This window comes from Portunus trituberculatus, chromosome 31 (assembly GCF_017591435.1).
Source record: "Portunus trituberculatus isolate SZX2019 chromosome 31, ASM1759143v1, whole genome shotgun sequence".
Taxonomy (NCBI): Eukaryota; Metazoa; Arthropoda; class Malacostraca; order Decapoda; family Portunidae; genus Portunus; species Portunus trituberculatus.
Window position 1 is genome coordinate 22,577,074 of NC_059285.1, and position 14,231 is coordinate 22,591,304.

The 14,231-nt window shown below is 39.4% G+C and overlaps 1 protein-coding gene across 12 annotated transcripts in view; it reads right to left on the bottom strand.

The window, feature by feature from the left end:
* LOC123511333 (pentatricopeptide repeat-containing protein 1, mitochondrial-like) overlaps positions 1 to 14,231 on the bottom strand; it is a 358,287-nt gene that overhangs the window by 12,533 nt on the left and 331,523 nt on the right. For 8 of the 12 annotated variants that reach the window (XM_045267133.1, XM_045267132.1, XM_045267129.1 and 5 more), the window contains one exon: positions 6,043 to 6,173. The exons of 3 other annotated variants lie outside the window; for them this stretch is intronic. In XM_045267133.1, the coding sequence (XP_045123068.1) occupies positions 6,043 to 6,173 (131 nt within the window). Of the gene's footprint in view, positions 1 to 6,042; positions 6,174 to 7,131; positions 7,224 to 14,231 lie in introns of those variants that run through there. One more of the 12 variants, XR_006676761.1, reaches the window with a different exon arrangement.

Consider the following 14,231-nt stretch of genomic DNA (forward strand, 5'->3'; position numbering starts at 1 on the left):
AATATCATTAATGTGGTGCAGGAGGAGGAAAAGACCTAGTACAAGAAATAGAGGACTTCCATAGAATTGGAAAGTTCACAGGAGAAGGTATGAGGCCAATAAGAATCAAACTTAAGTCACAAAAGGATGTAGATGAATTGGTGGAGAAGTCATGGAGGCTAGCCCAGCAGGAAACAACAAGGAAGATTTGGTTGAGAAGAGATCTCGGTGAAAAGGAAAGAGAAATGTTAAATGAGTTGAGAAAGGAGGCTTTGAAAAAATGAAGAGAGGACAGAAGAGGAGAAGAAAGAGTTTTTCTGGAGAATCTTGGATATGAGACTGAGGAAGTGGTTCATAACCCAGAAAAGTACAGCAAGAAAGGACTAAAGAAACTTACGTATGAGCGGAATGTAATGTATTCCAACATAAATGGAGTGATATCGGGATTTTAGAACTCAACGATTACTTGAGGGACAAGAACCCAGATATTGTGGGTCTTACTGAAACAAAACTGAGAGAGGAGAAGACCTGATGATGGTTGGAGAAGGAAATATAATGTTTGGAAAAGAAATAGAGTAGGTAAGATGGGAGGAGGAGTGATGTTGCTGGTTAAAAAGATATAAAGGTGGATCAAGTGAAAGAAGGTATGGGAAAGGCAGAAGTGCTAAAGATCAGAGCAGAAACTAATGAAGGAAAAAGAGGCACTACATAGTGGTGTACGTACCACCTAAGACAAATGCATGGTCAGTACAGGAATATGAAGAAATGATAAGTGATACAGGAACATGTCTGGAAGAAATGTTGGGTGGCTGTGAACGAACTATAATGATGGGAGATTTTAATTGTAAAGAGGTGTGTTGGGAGGACTGGTCAATGGAAGGATCAGAGACAACATGGGAAATACACTATTGACACTGGCAATGGAAAATGTGTTAACTCAGTGGGTCAAAGAAGATACTAGGTTTGGAGGAGAGGAGCATCGTCAAGACTGGACTTGGTCTTTAGTACAGAGCCAATGGTCATTGAGGAGATGAGGGTGGAGTGCCCTTTAGCAAAGAGTGATCATGCAGTTTTGGAGTTCAAGGTGATAGATGAAGAGAAATCTAGAAGAAATGAAGAATATAAAGTGGGAAGATGGAATTATGCCAAGACAGATTTTGGAAACCTAAAGAAATTCTTTCAAGAGACAAATTGGATGAAATTCAAGAGTGCTAAGGAGCAAATGAAAAGTGGAAGGAATTTATAAAATATACAAAGAAGGTGAGAAAAATTTGTACCAATAAGACAACATAGAGAAGTTGGAAAGCAGGACTGGTTTAACGATAGATGTGAAAAGGCTAGAACAAGAAAAGAGGATGCATGGAAGAGGTGGAGAAGGAAAAGACGGATTAAGCAGTGGGAAAGTTACAAAAGAGCAAGAAATGAATATGTGTTGATTAGAAGAGAAGAAAGAAAGAAACAAGAAAAGGATATAATTGATAAATGTAAAGACCAACCAAGGCTTTTTACAGACATGTGAACAACAACATCAAAAATAGAGAAAGTATTGAAAGTTTAGAAGTAAATGGAGTATGCAGTGAGGATCCCAGGAAATGGCAGAGGCTATGAATGGATGCTTTCGGAAGGTATTCACAAAGGAGACTGCTTTTGACAAACCACTGGTAATGGAACAGAAAGGGATTATGAAGGAGTTTCAAGTAACTGTGGAGGAGATCAAGAATATGATGGGGAGTTTAGAAGTGAGAAAAGCTGTGGGACCTGATGGGGTATCAGGATGGATTTTAAGAGAATGCAGGAGCAACTGGCAGAAAAAGTTTGTGAAGTAATTGATGCCTCATTAAGGGAAGGTGTAGTGCCCCAAGACTGGAAAAGAGCTAACATTGTCCCAATCTATAAATCAGGTAACAAGAGAGACCCATTGAACTATAGACCAGTGTCACTTACAAGTGTGGTAGCTAAGATGTGTGAGAGGGTGGTGAAGAATAGATGGACAGACTTCTTGGAGAAAATGACATACTTTGTGAGTGTCAATTTGGTTTTAGAAAAGGGCGTTCATGCACGACAAACCTGATATGTTACTATTCGAGGGTGATAGATGTAATACAGGAAAGAGATGGTTGGGCTGATGGAATATATCTGGATTTAAAAAGGCCTTTGATAAGGTACCACACCAGAGACTGATCTGGAAACTTGAAATGGTAGGAGGAGTGCATGGCAGTTTACTAAAATGGATGGAAGACTTTTGGTAGGAAGAGAAATGAGAACAATAATTAAGGACAGACCATCAGAATGGGGCTTGGTGGAGAGTGGAGTTCCACAGGATCAGTGTTGGCACCAGTAATGTTCGCGGTCTACATAAATGACATGGTGGATGGGGTGTCCAGTTATGTGAGCCTATTTGCAGACGATGCAAAATTGTTAAGAAAAGTGAGATGTGACAAAGATTGCGAACTACTCCAGGAAGACTTGGACAGAATATGGAAATGGAGCTGTACATGGCAAATGGAGTTCAACACGACAAAATGCAAGAAATTAGAGTTTGGCAAGAGTGAAAGAAGAATCAGGAGTATGTACAAGATAGGAAATGAAGACATAAAACCAGTCATGAAGAAAAAGACCTTGGGGTGACAATTACCAATGACCTATCGCCAGAGAGACATATAAACAAAATAATTGGAGAAGTATTGAACTTATTGAGGAACATAAGAGTGGCGTTCAGATATTTAGATGAAGAAATGATGAAGAAAATAATTACTGCAATGATAAGACCGAGGCTTGAATATGCAACAATACAGTGGGCTCGAACTTAAAGAAACACATAAGGAAACTAGAGAAAGTACAGAGGGCTGCAACAAAATGGTGCCTGACTTAAGAGATTTGACTTATGAAGACAGACTGAAAAGAATGCAACTTCCGACCCTGGAAAACAGAAGAGAAAGGGAGACCTGATAGCAATATACAGAGTGATGATTGGCATGGAAAAATGGATAGGGAAGATCTGTGTATGTGGAATGAAAGAATGTCGAGAGGGCATGGGAAAAACTAAAATGGCCACTTATAGGAGAGATGTGAAAAATATAGCTTCCTCATAGAAGGGTGGAAGCATGGAATAGTTTAGACGTGGAAGTGGTCAACGCAAGGAATATTCATGATTTTAAGAAAAGCTGGACATTAATAGATATGGAGACGGGACAACACGAGCATAGCTCTTTTCCCGTATGTTACAATTAGGTAAATTAGGTAAATATATATATATATATATATATATATATATATATATATATATATATATATATATATATATAGATAGATATATATATATATACACACTGAGTGATAGTGAATTACTAATGAAATACCGTGGTATTTCATTAATAATTCACTATATATAGTATATATAGTTCACTACTATATAGTATATGAATACTAAGATATGATATCCATTATAGCAGGCAATAGAGGAGTGGAAACAAACATGAATTTCGTGGTGAAAGACAACACGCCAAGCTAAAATGGTCACAAGAAGAAGAAGCGGCCAAGTTGCTGTAGTATCCGCCGTCTGTGGCCGATCTCATCATCTCTGCCTTACTTTTTGGTATTTCATGAAAGATTTCACTTTATGCATTACAAAACAATCCTTTCTTGGGGGCAAGATTTGTAGAAAGCTAATAGAAAAAAAAAAAAAATATATATATATTTTTTTTAACCTATGTGGTATGTTGGAGACCAGCCCAGAACGCATCCTCCCTATTTCCATTATTCCCTATGGGAAAATTACGTCTACTTAACAAATTTTGGCTCTACAAACAGCTTTGACACACCCTATCCTGTTCGTTAAGCAGAGTATTTTTGTACTAGTACTGTAGTTAAGTAATATGTTTGTTACTTCATTTATTGTTTTTTTTTTCAGTCTTTTTAGTAAAAAAAAGTAATTTTTTGGGAGGATCTGGGAACCTAACCCCTATTTTCCCATGGGGCCTATTATTCGCCCAACACAAATCACGCCGTGCACGACAAGCTCAGGAACCTAACTGTCGTGTTGAGCGAGATATGACAGTACATGTTTGTTTTACGCGAATTTTGATATACAGGCAACTCCCACTTAATGAAGGGGTTACGTTCCTAAAAAACCCTTCATTAAGCGAACCGATTATAACATGTTTAACCCCTGACTTGAACTTCCATTGAGAGTAAACAAAGCGAGAGTGCATCATTGTACAGTGAAAGGTTTAATGAAAGTAAAAATTATGAAGTTAAATATTTAGGCAGCTTAATTTGTCATTATAATGTACACTAATGTATGTATGTACGTAACTTTATAATGTTGATGATCTTAAATTTATGAAGGGAGGGAAAGTGAAACGGGAAAGACTCTAACCGGTAACCTGTGAAATGTAAACAAAGGGCGCATCATTGTATCACATACAAAACTTATGTACTACATTTCCACGAGGCTTTCCATTTTATCCATTGTAGTCACGAGTTCAGGTGGTTCTTTAACTTGCAAGGAAGATACGGTCTCACCAACCTTCTTAATAGAGCCTGCTTACTTGAAAATAGTAGAGACAGTAGATGGAGTCAAAATGGTGGCGAGCAATGCTATTAGTTTTCTCGCCTCTCTCGTATCTGTGAATAATATCCAGCTTCACTTCGAGAGTAAGAGACTTCCTGGTCTTCTTAGCAATGCTAGGTGACATTGCAGGGCATTTTGGTGGTAAATTGAGCGAGGGAAGACAAGCTGCAGCTGATGTTGTTATTGTTTTGAACAGGGGCAGTGAGTGGTGCGCGTTTTGTCCACGAGAGGTGCTGGTGTATTCAAAAGCCTGTCGGCTTGCGTGATACAGCGGGACTTTCAAACTTGGAAAAAAATACCTGGATAAAACTTTGTTAAAGCAAGTTTGGTGTTCGTTAAATGACCAGATGGTAGTAAATTGAAACCTTCGTTGTATTGAAATTTCGTTGTGTGAACCTTCATTAAGCTGGGGTTGCCTGTACGCGATGGCTCTTGGAAAGCATCTATCATGTAAATCAAGAGTTACCTGTATATATAAAAAAATCTAGTACTTGAATGTCTGCACACATGGTTGTAAACATAGGCTTCTGGTCTCTCTCCCCCTGCCGCTGCCAGTTTCCCCACTGCTGTCGTGATAACAACATTCTCCTGCATTATCTGTAGTTTTTCATTCAAAAACTTACAATGGCACCAAAGAGACTTATTAGTGGTGAAAATAAGTAATCTAGTGAAAGCACAAGTGTTACTGAGCCACAGCCCTCCACTAGTGGTTTCACAGGAATCACAGCAGGACACGAGTTACCAGACATTTTCATGGATGATGCCTTGTCCTCTGATGAATAACCTCCCTCTTCCTCCCCACCAATCTCCCCTCCTTTTCTATGTTATCCATGACCAGCCTTCACTTACACTAAGTACAAATCAAAATTATTAAAAAAAATACATTGAAATTTTTGCAAACTTAAGGTTTTTGCTAAGGTTAGAACAAATTACCTGATTTATAGGTATTGGTAATTGAACTTTTAGATACTTGTACAGCTATTTGAAACAAATTAAGTTTGAGTATTGAGTCTCCACTGTACATGCTGCAGGGAGCATGGGATGCATGTTTAATTACTCTCTTAAATGCAGCCCTGAAGTCTAGGAACAAATTAATCTATTTCACACTGATTCCTATACGGAAAATAATTTTGGTTTTCGAACATTTTAGTTCAAGAATGGCCTTCAGGAACAAATTGAGTTTGAAAACTGAGATTTCATTGTAAATCCCTTTTGAGATGAATATATTTTTTGCTAAAGATCTTGTTTTTGTGGTTTGGTAATGTGAATGGCACCAAAGAAGTAACATTGTGATACCATTTCACATGATTTTATGACATTTAGTTCATAAAGATTTCTGCCTTGATAAAACATACCATTTTCTCATATGGTTTGCATTTAATTTATAACCATGATTTACTTATGGACGCCACTCACATCCTCAGGGTTTGTTACCATTTCTTTAAAGGACTTAAAAATAACAGTTCAAATTTGGAGAAATGCAAACTTACTGGAAAAAGTTGACATCCATATCCTTCAATAGCTGAGAGGCACTGTGCAGGTTGTGACACCCTAATGCCAAACATCCATACGTAATGAGGTCTGGAAGAAGGTGGTAATGCTGCATCTGGGTGATTACCTCCTGAAGAAGAGCAAGTGTAATAGAAATGTTGATCTCATGCATAAAATTGAGACAATTATAATTCAAATTTGTTCTTAATCTTTTGTGATTATAAAGTTATCAAATACATACATACATATGACAAGGTTGTTTCTCTTAAAAAGAAATGTAGCCAAGAAAATGCATTCAACTTCCACACTCACACCACTTAGCTCATACCACTTCAAGTCTTAGTCCCTTGGCTCTCAAAAGAGAAGTGAAAATACTCCTGCTGCCACTTTATAGTGATCAGTCACATAATATAAGTTCCTTCATAACAAGTACTCCCCTATACCATAACTGACTGTCTCAGAACTGTGTATGATATAAAATTTCATAATTGCTTAAAATTTATTTAACAATGAATCATAAAAGCATAGCAAATTAATCAGTCTTAACAATACATACTCAAATATTCAAATTATTTTCCACAACGTCCTGAGTAAGTATCATCCAATTCTCCAAAATCACTGATTGGTATTTGGTATATCTTTCCTTGAATACAAATCACTCTGAGATATCATCTCCTGGGATGCATTCTAAGGCACACTCCATAACATTCTGGAAGATTACAAAATGTTCCAAAATCCACTATAGCAGTGTTATGACATCACTAACCCTGCCATAGTGGATTTTTTAGTGTTTCATAACCTTCCAGAATGTTATGGAGTGCACCTTGGAATGCATTTCCTGATCTTTAAACTGAGTAAAAATTGCAAAATCATAGGTTAAAAAGAATATTAAAGCTTAGCATTAGCCATTGCTATAAAACAAAAAATCTACAAAATTAGAGGCTTCTTTATCTTTAAGGAATTCTTATTCCTTTCATGAAATTTATCAAATGAGAGGTAGGGGAGGGGGAAGGGAAACTACAAACAAGCAGAGCTTGAATTTACTAATAAGGGAATGAAAGAGAGAGATTTACAAGATCGTAACTTACCCTGGTAAGTGTGTGATGATCAGGGTTCCTCTAAAGCTGTGCTGTCCAACTATGCATGGTTATGTGTGACTTACAGTGCACTGGTACCAAGGCTGAGATTTCATCAGGAGTTAGGAATGAGAAGGTGATGTGGGGAGCACATCACCAGAAAAACAACCATTCACACAGAATAACACTGAATTTAGGTCAACACAGAGTTGACAAGAGCAAATGAAAATAAAACCATATATAGATATGCACGGAACAATATACTAGCTTGATCTGTGTAACAAACAGTACGCCTAAAACAAAGGGACATGAATTGAAATGGAATGACCGGGCACACATGACCATGCATAATTGAACAGCACAGTTTAAGAGGAACTACAATCATCGCACATTTACCACAGTAAGTTATGATGATCTCATAATTCCTCATCAGCTGTGCGGTCCAACAGCCTGATGCCATGCATGACTGTTCATAGCCTCATCCCCAACATAACAAAAAAGGTTGAAACACCGAATGTGCATTGTTACGTACACCACACGGCTGCGGTTAACTGCTACAGCTCACTAGAGTGTTATTCTGGCAAAATCGCCAACTTTGTTACGGACAGTTCAGTGGGGATTATAAAACACTCTACAGTCCCCACTACTATAACTCACAGCCGCCGTAACCCTCAGGTTCTTTCAAGGTCGCCAACAGTGTATAATTTCCCCCACTGTAAGGGAATCTCCTCAGCAACTCCTTCTCCTCCTGTACCCAACCAAGTAGAATTTATAAATGGTAGAGGTTATGTTTAACAGGGTGAGGCCTTAATACCCCCTAGAGAAACCGCCCACAAGGACAATTCCACCCACTCTCTATGAAGTATTAATGCCTCTCCGCACGCCTTGTCCACAGACGGTGATGAATCACAGACTGGAACAACACGCACAGTATATTACTATACTATCCTACTACAACAAGTGCTTCCTAGCACCTGTCAGACTGACATCCCTAGCCTACTACTACTACAATATATGATGTGTACAGCACATCCGGTGGTGTACACACATGCCCAGACACCACCTACGGGTGACAACCACTATACACAGAGTTCAAATACTCGTCGCAGACAAGTCTGGCGGATGACAACTATGCACCACTGGCCGACATGAAGCCTCTCAGCCTTCAATAGTGTGCATGGCTACTACCACTACAATACAGTATACTACTGAAGCTATACAAAAGATGGTGGGGGCACACAGCCGCCCACCAAATGCACTGGTGACCACAGCCACCAACAAAACAAACAGGACGAGACAAAGCGTGTCTCTCCGCGTCGCCACACCCATGTGGACGAACGCACGAGAAATGCAGCCCCAACCGGCCACACTTTCTCAGAACAACAAGCCCGTTGTTCTACACAGCCACGGTCTACCGAGTAACAAGCCAGCTACTCAACAGGAGGGCACAACTCCCAGACCAATGACTAGCGAGTACTTCGAAAGCCCAGCCAACACGTGTCTCTCTCACTGTGCCAGACCGACGAGAGGGGTGTCTATCTCCGCTGAAGGCTAACTCTGTACTATAAACAGTATACTACTGATACTACACAAACAATGGTGGGGGCACACAGCCGCCCACCAAACCACACTGGTGACCACGGCCACCAACAAAACAAACAGGACGAGACAAAGCGTGTCTCTCCGCGTCGCCACACCCGAGTGGACGAATGCACGAGAAATGCAGCCAAACTTACTACACCTCTCCCAGAGCAACAAGCCCGTTGTTCTAACAGTCACGGTCTACCCAGTAGCAAGCCAGCTACTCAAGGGAGGGCACAACTCCCAGACCAATGACTAATGAGTACTTATAAAGCACAGTCCAGCCACACGTGTCTCTTCCTGTGCCGAGATCGTACGTGTTAACTCCGCTGAAGACTGGCCGGTACTGAGGTGAGGCTCGCAGACACACAAAATGGTGGAAACAAAGAGAGGGTGGTTGGCTGCACAGCAGAACAGCGACAGCCCGCGCTTGGGGCCGCCAGAGGCTACACATATAATATAATTAAATAAAGGGGAAATAATGCGGTGGCCCTCACAGCATACATACATGTCTATGCAAGAAACAATAAACAACAAAAGATAAAAAAAAACACAGATCATTACATATTCTCAGCATATGATTTCAGAATGTTCTGTCCAAAGGAACCTACAGGTAATATGGTCTTGTTATAGTGTTTAGTAAAAGTAGTTACATGGCTCCAACCAATTGCTTTCTTAAGCCTTACCCATGCCATTTCTGTTCTAAATGCCACAGATGTGGATGCAGACCGAACTGAATAGGTATTAAACCAAACCTCACTTATACTAGACTCTCATTACATCCTTGACCCATCTAGTAATTGTGGCCTTTGATGCCGGCCCAAAAAGTTTCCAGGTTGTTAACAACAGTTTATTTTGATCTGGTATTATTCTCAGCTTGTTTGTCAACTGGAAATATATCCTTATGGCATCAACAAAACAAAGATTAACATTCAAAGGAAAAGCACTAAAACTTATTTCTTGCAAATGATGTTTGACATTAAAAGTTTTAAGTCACCAATTCTAAAAATTATCTCAATCTGAGTAAGCAACATATTCCTGATGTCCAAACAGTCAATAGTTCGAAACCTTTGCCCAGACAAAAGCATGAGTTAACCTATCACTTTTTTGGTTAAAATTGAAAGAGACAATTGGGTATTGCTTCCCCAACCATCAAAAGTCTATAGTAGCAAATCAGGATCCCATGTAAATCCACCCCTAGGCAGTTTTGAGCATTGTTTAGCTGCTGACCTCATAAAAAGTACACAATTTTGTGATGGCCCGCTGGAGTCCCATTAATTTTAGGTACTATAGAGATAGCTGACCTGGCTGCATTGAGGCTTCTGTAACTGTAACCAGAACTATCTACTTTACTCTCATGAAATAAAAAGAGTAAATGATCCAGCAGTTTATTTAAAGGAGGCAAAAAAGGATCAACTTGTTCTCGTAAACAAAACTCATTCCATACTTTGATATGCCTCCCATATGCTGTAAGGGTTTTCTAATCCCAGGCCTTACACAGAAAGTCCGTAACCCATTAAGAAATTCCTGCCCTGTGGAAAGATTTCCTGACAGAGGCCATACTGCCAACCTCAGATTCTTGACTGGATGTATCCGTTTAAGATCCTGAGGCAGATACAAACACCTTTGAGGAAGAAGTCAAGGTTGAGTTCTCCATACTGGCAGAATCACTAATACTGACGCCTCGTCTTCCCTTACTTTTTGAATGACGTCTTTTATAACTCTAAAGAGAAAGAAAGCATAAAAGGAGTGAATCATTACTCCAATGGAATGAAAAAGCATCTGTGCCTAATGCCACAAGATCTAGTCTCCAAGTTGTTTTTTTTTCTTTTCTTTTTTTTCTCCCCTTATGTTATGGCCTATATCACCTGTAGGTATACTTAAAGAGTATGGGAAGCACTGTTCAGCTTCCATCCATTGGTGGCATAGACAATTTTATTTAAAGTGGCACCCATATTAGGGCCCATATCACCACCCAAGTGCATCTTTGGTGTAAGGCAGTTACATCTTCACCTAGAACCTGGGTATCATGGTGACAAGTAGGGAACTTTAAACCACTTGACAAATGACATAGTTTCAAGACAGTACATGGTGGGATTTGAACCTACGCACTGACGTCTCCCCAGTCCCACGCTTAACACCTTATCCACTATTCCGCCGCCACTATCACCACCACCACTGCCGAATAGTAGATATAATTGAGTGTTGAGTAGCAAAAAGATCCATAGAAGGTTCTCCATAAATTTTGCAAATATCTCTAAAAACTGTAGGCATTAGTCTCCACTCTTTATTGAAATCACTCTTATGAGATGCTAGATCAATTGCAAAATTCATAGAAACTTGGATGTATTCAACAGATAAGTCTATGTCCCACTCATTAGCCCAATCAAAAATTTCTTCAGCTATGTTTAACAATTGTTGTTTAATGCTACCATAATTATTAATGTTCACAACAACTGTGGTATCATCTGATTTTATTATAATATCCTTATGTCAGACATTATGCAATAAAGCCTTAAGCCCAAAAGGAACAGCTTTCAATTCCAAAATATTAATAAAGGATTTTTTCAATGTAAAATCCATTTTTATCACACCCCATTCCCACAGCAAACTTACACCATGTCTAACAGCTCAAGAAAAGAAACAAAATAAATACTTGAGGTGCCCTTTCTTGTTTTCTTTGAGAAGGCACCCAGTCCATTTTCTACTCCCAGGTACCACCCATCAGGCTGATTCCCTCATTCGCCTCTAGCCTAAAAGATTATAAAGGGGAGGGAGGAAGGGAAACTCAATTATAATTAAAAACTATGGGTAAGTATGTACATAAAAATGGATTTTACATCAAAAATCCTTTTTGTTATTACACATACTAGGGGAATGTCGGGGATTAGTGTACACGGGGATGTACCGTACAAGCTCCGTTAAAATTATAAAATTTATAGAAGAGCTCTGTTGGAAACACTGAGAGTGAAAGTGACGTCAGTGAACCAAGATAGCTGCTTTCTTTCCTCCTAGAGTGCCGCGTGTGGATTGGAGGTAACACTTCTTTATTTTTTGTGACATCTGATTTAACTTGAGACATTCATATCATATTGTTTCCTAATCTTAAATGCAGCCTGATCCTGTTGGTAAGGTATTGAATATGAATACAAGGCAGATGTACGTAATATTTGAAGATATATCTAGGTTTTATCCAACATTGTTGCTGTGATACTGGTTTGAAGGCAGCATGGCTAGGAGGGGGTGTAGCGTACATTAAAGTGAGGGGGTGTAGCGTACAAAAATTTCTTACATACTTTATTTTTTACGTTCAAACAAGATAAAACTCCTACGTAATAGTTTACTTACATTCAATATGAAGAAATGCAAGTACCAGGTGTATAATAGGTGCCAAAAAAAACTGTTACATGATTGAAATGGTAAGGGAAAATAAATATTTTCTGAATGCAATTGAAATGTGATGTTACACATGTAATGATGTTTAGCGAGCATTTGCAGTATTGTATGTGTGTTGTGAAGTTTATATCGTGTAGGGTGATTGGATAGATTTTTTTTTTTATTAAAAAAACAGCTGTAGGTATGGTGTATGATGTAGCGTATGATGGTGTACAGTACACCCCAACACTTGACACATACTGTTCATTTGGGTATTTACCAGTTAGTTATTTGATGACTTGTAATTTCACTTGCAGACTTAAACATGCTGAGGATGTTTGTGCCAAAGGAAGAGAGGCAAACAGACAGAACTGCTTTGAAGGAGGCTTTTCAGTACCGTGTGGAAACAGGATGCAGTATCAAGGAAGCTTGCAAGAAGTTTGAAGTGAAAGTGATGACCTTACAGGATGCAGTCAGTAGATCCATAAAGTTATCTGATGGTAAGATCTTTGTTCCTCTCCATGGCAGTTCCCACAAGGTCTTCACAAAGGAGCAGGAGACACAGCTTTGTGATTACGCCATCAAGATTGCAAAGATGTTTCACGGCCTCCTAGCCAAGGAGCTCCGTAAGCTGGCTTATGAGTACGCACTTGCCTGTAAGTCACCATGCATCCTGTCAGCCTGGGAGAGGGAACAGTCTGCCACCAAGGACTGGTACTACGCATTCATGGCTCACCACCCACAGCTGACTCTGAAGGCTTTGGAGGGAATGTCCATTGCCAGGGTTGTAAGCTTCAATAAGCACAGTGTTCTTTGATGCTTATATTGAGGCTATGGAAAAATACAGATTTAGTCTTGACAGGATATTCAATCTTGATGAGAGCAGTCTAAGTACACTCGACCCTCAAAACAACGGACAAATGCATGCACAACCCTGTCCGTAGATTGCAAAAGTCCGTTCTTTGCAAAAGTACGTAAAAAAACTGTATAAAATGTACGTAAAATACTGTGTAATCATTCAAGCAGTATTACAAAGCATTAAGTACAACAAATAACCTGAAATAGATGGCATGAGCATGCTTAGTTTAATGAATATTAACGCTGTTGGTTGAAAACGCACGGACTGAAGATAAAACATAGCGGCCAACAGCTGATGACGCGACCGACCCGCCACCTACCGGACAATAATTTGCCGGGAACAGACAATCGCATACATTTTAATATTCGTCCGTAGATTAAACCAGACTCCAGAATTTGTCCGTAGTTTCCAAAATCCGTTGATGGAAGGTCTGTTGTTTCGAGGGTCGAGTGTACTGTAATGAAACCTTTAAAGGTTGTCTGTGAGAAAGGCAAGCCAGTAGCATCGCAGATTTCTTGTGAAAGAGGAAAATCAATGACTTTCATAGGAATTATAAGTGCTGGAGGTGTAGCTTCCTTCCTCCAGTATTCAAAATTCCAAGAAAAAGCTGGAATGACTCCTTTATGAGAGGGACACGTGCAGGATCTAAAGGTGTCCTCAATCACAATGGCTGGATGAATGGGGAATGTTTCTTTCAAACACTAGAGCATATTCAAGAAAAGACATTCTGCAGCCCAGAGAACAAGATCCTTCTAATTATGGACAATGCAGAATGCTATATGAACATCAAAGCCATTGAATATGCAATGAACAATGGCATAGTGATTGTGACTCTGCTACCCCATACCACTGATTAATTACAGCCATTGGATGTTGCTGTCTTTGGGCCCTTTAAGTTGCATATGTATTTACCTATTTGTGTATTACAGGGCCCGAGCTAAGCTCTCTGTGTCCTGTCTCCTTGTCTACTCCTGTCATATCTCTCTTTCATCTGATTGACACACATCGCCTCAACGACAAAACTGCTCAGTTTATTCCACTTATCAATACTACGATGCGGGAAACTGTACTTTCTCATGTCATTTAAACAGATGTCTTTTATTATTTTTTTCCATGTCCTCGGAGATGATTTATCAATTTTCTGTCTAATATGTCAATCTTGTTCACCAATTTATACATAGTTATCATGTCACCCCTTGTTCTTCTCTCTTCTAATGTGGTCAGCCCCAGCTCCCTCAGTCTTTCCTCATAGTCTAACTCCTTGAATCCTGGTACCATCCTTGTTGCCAGCCTCTGT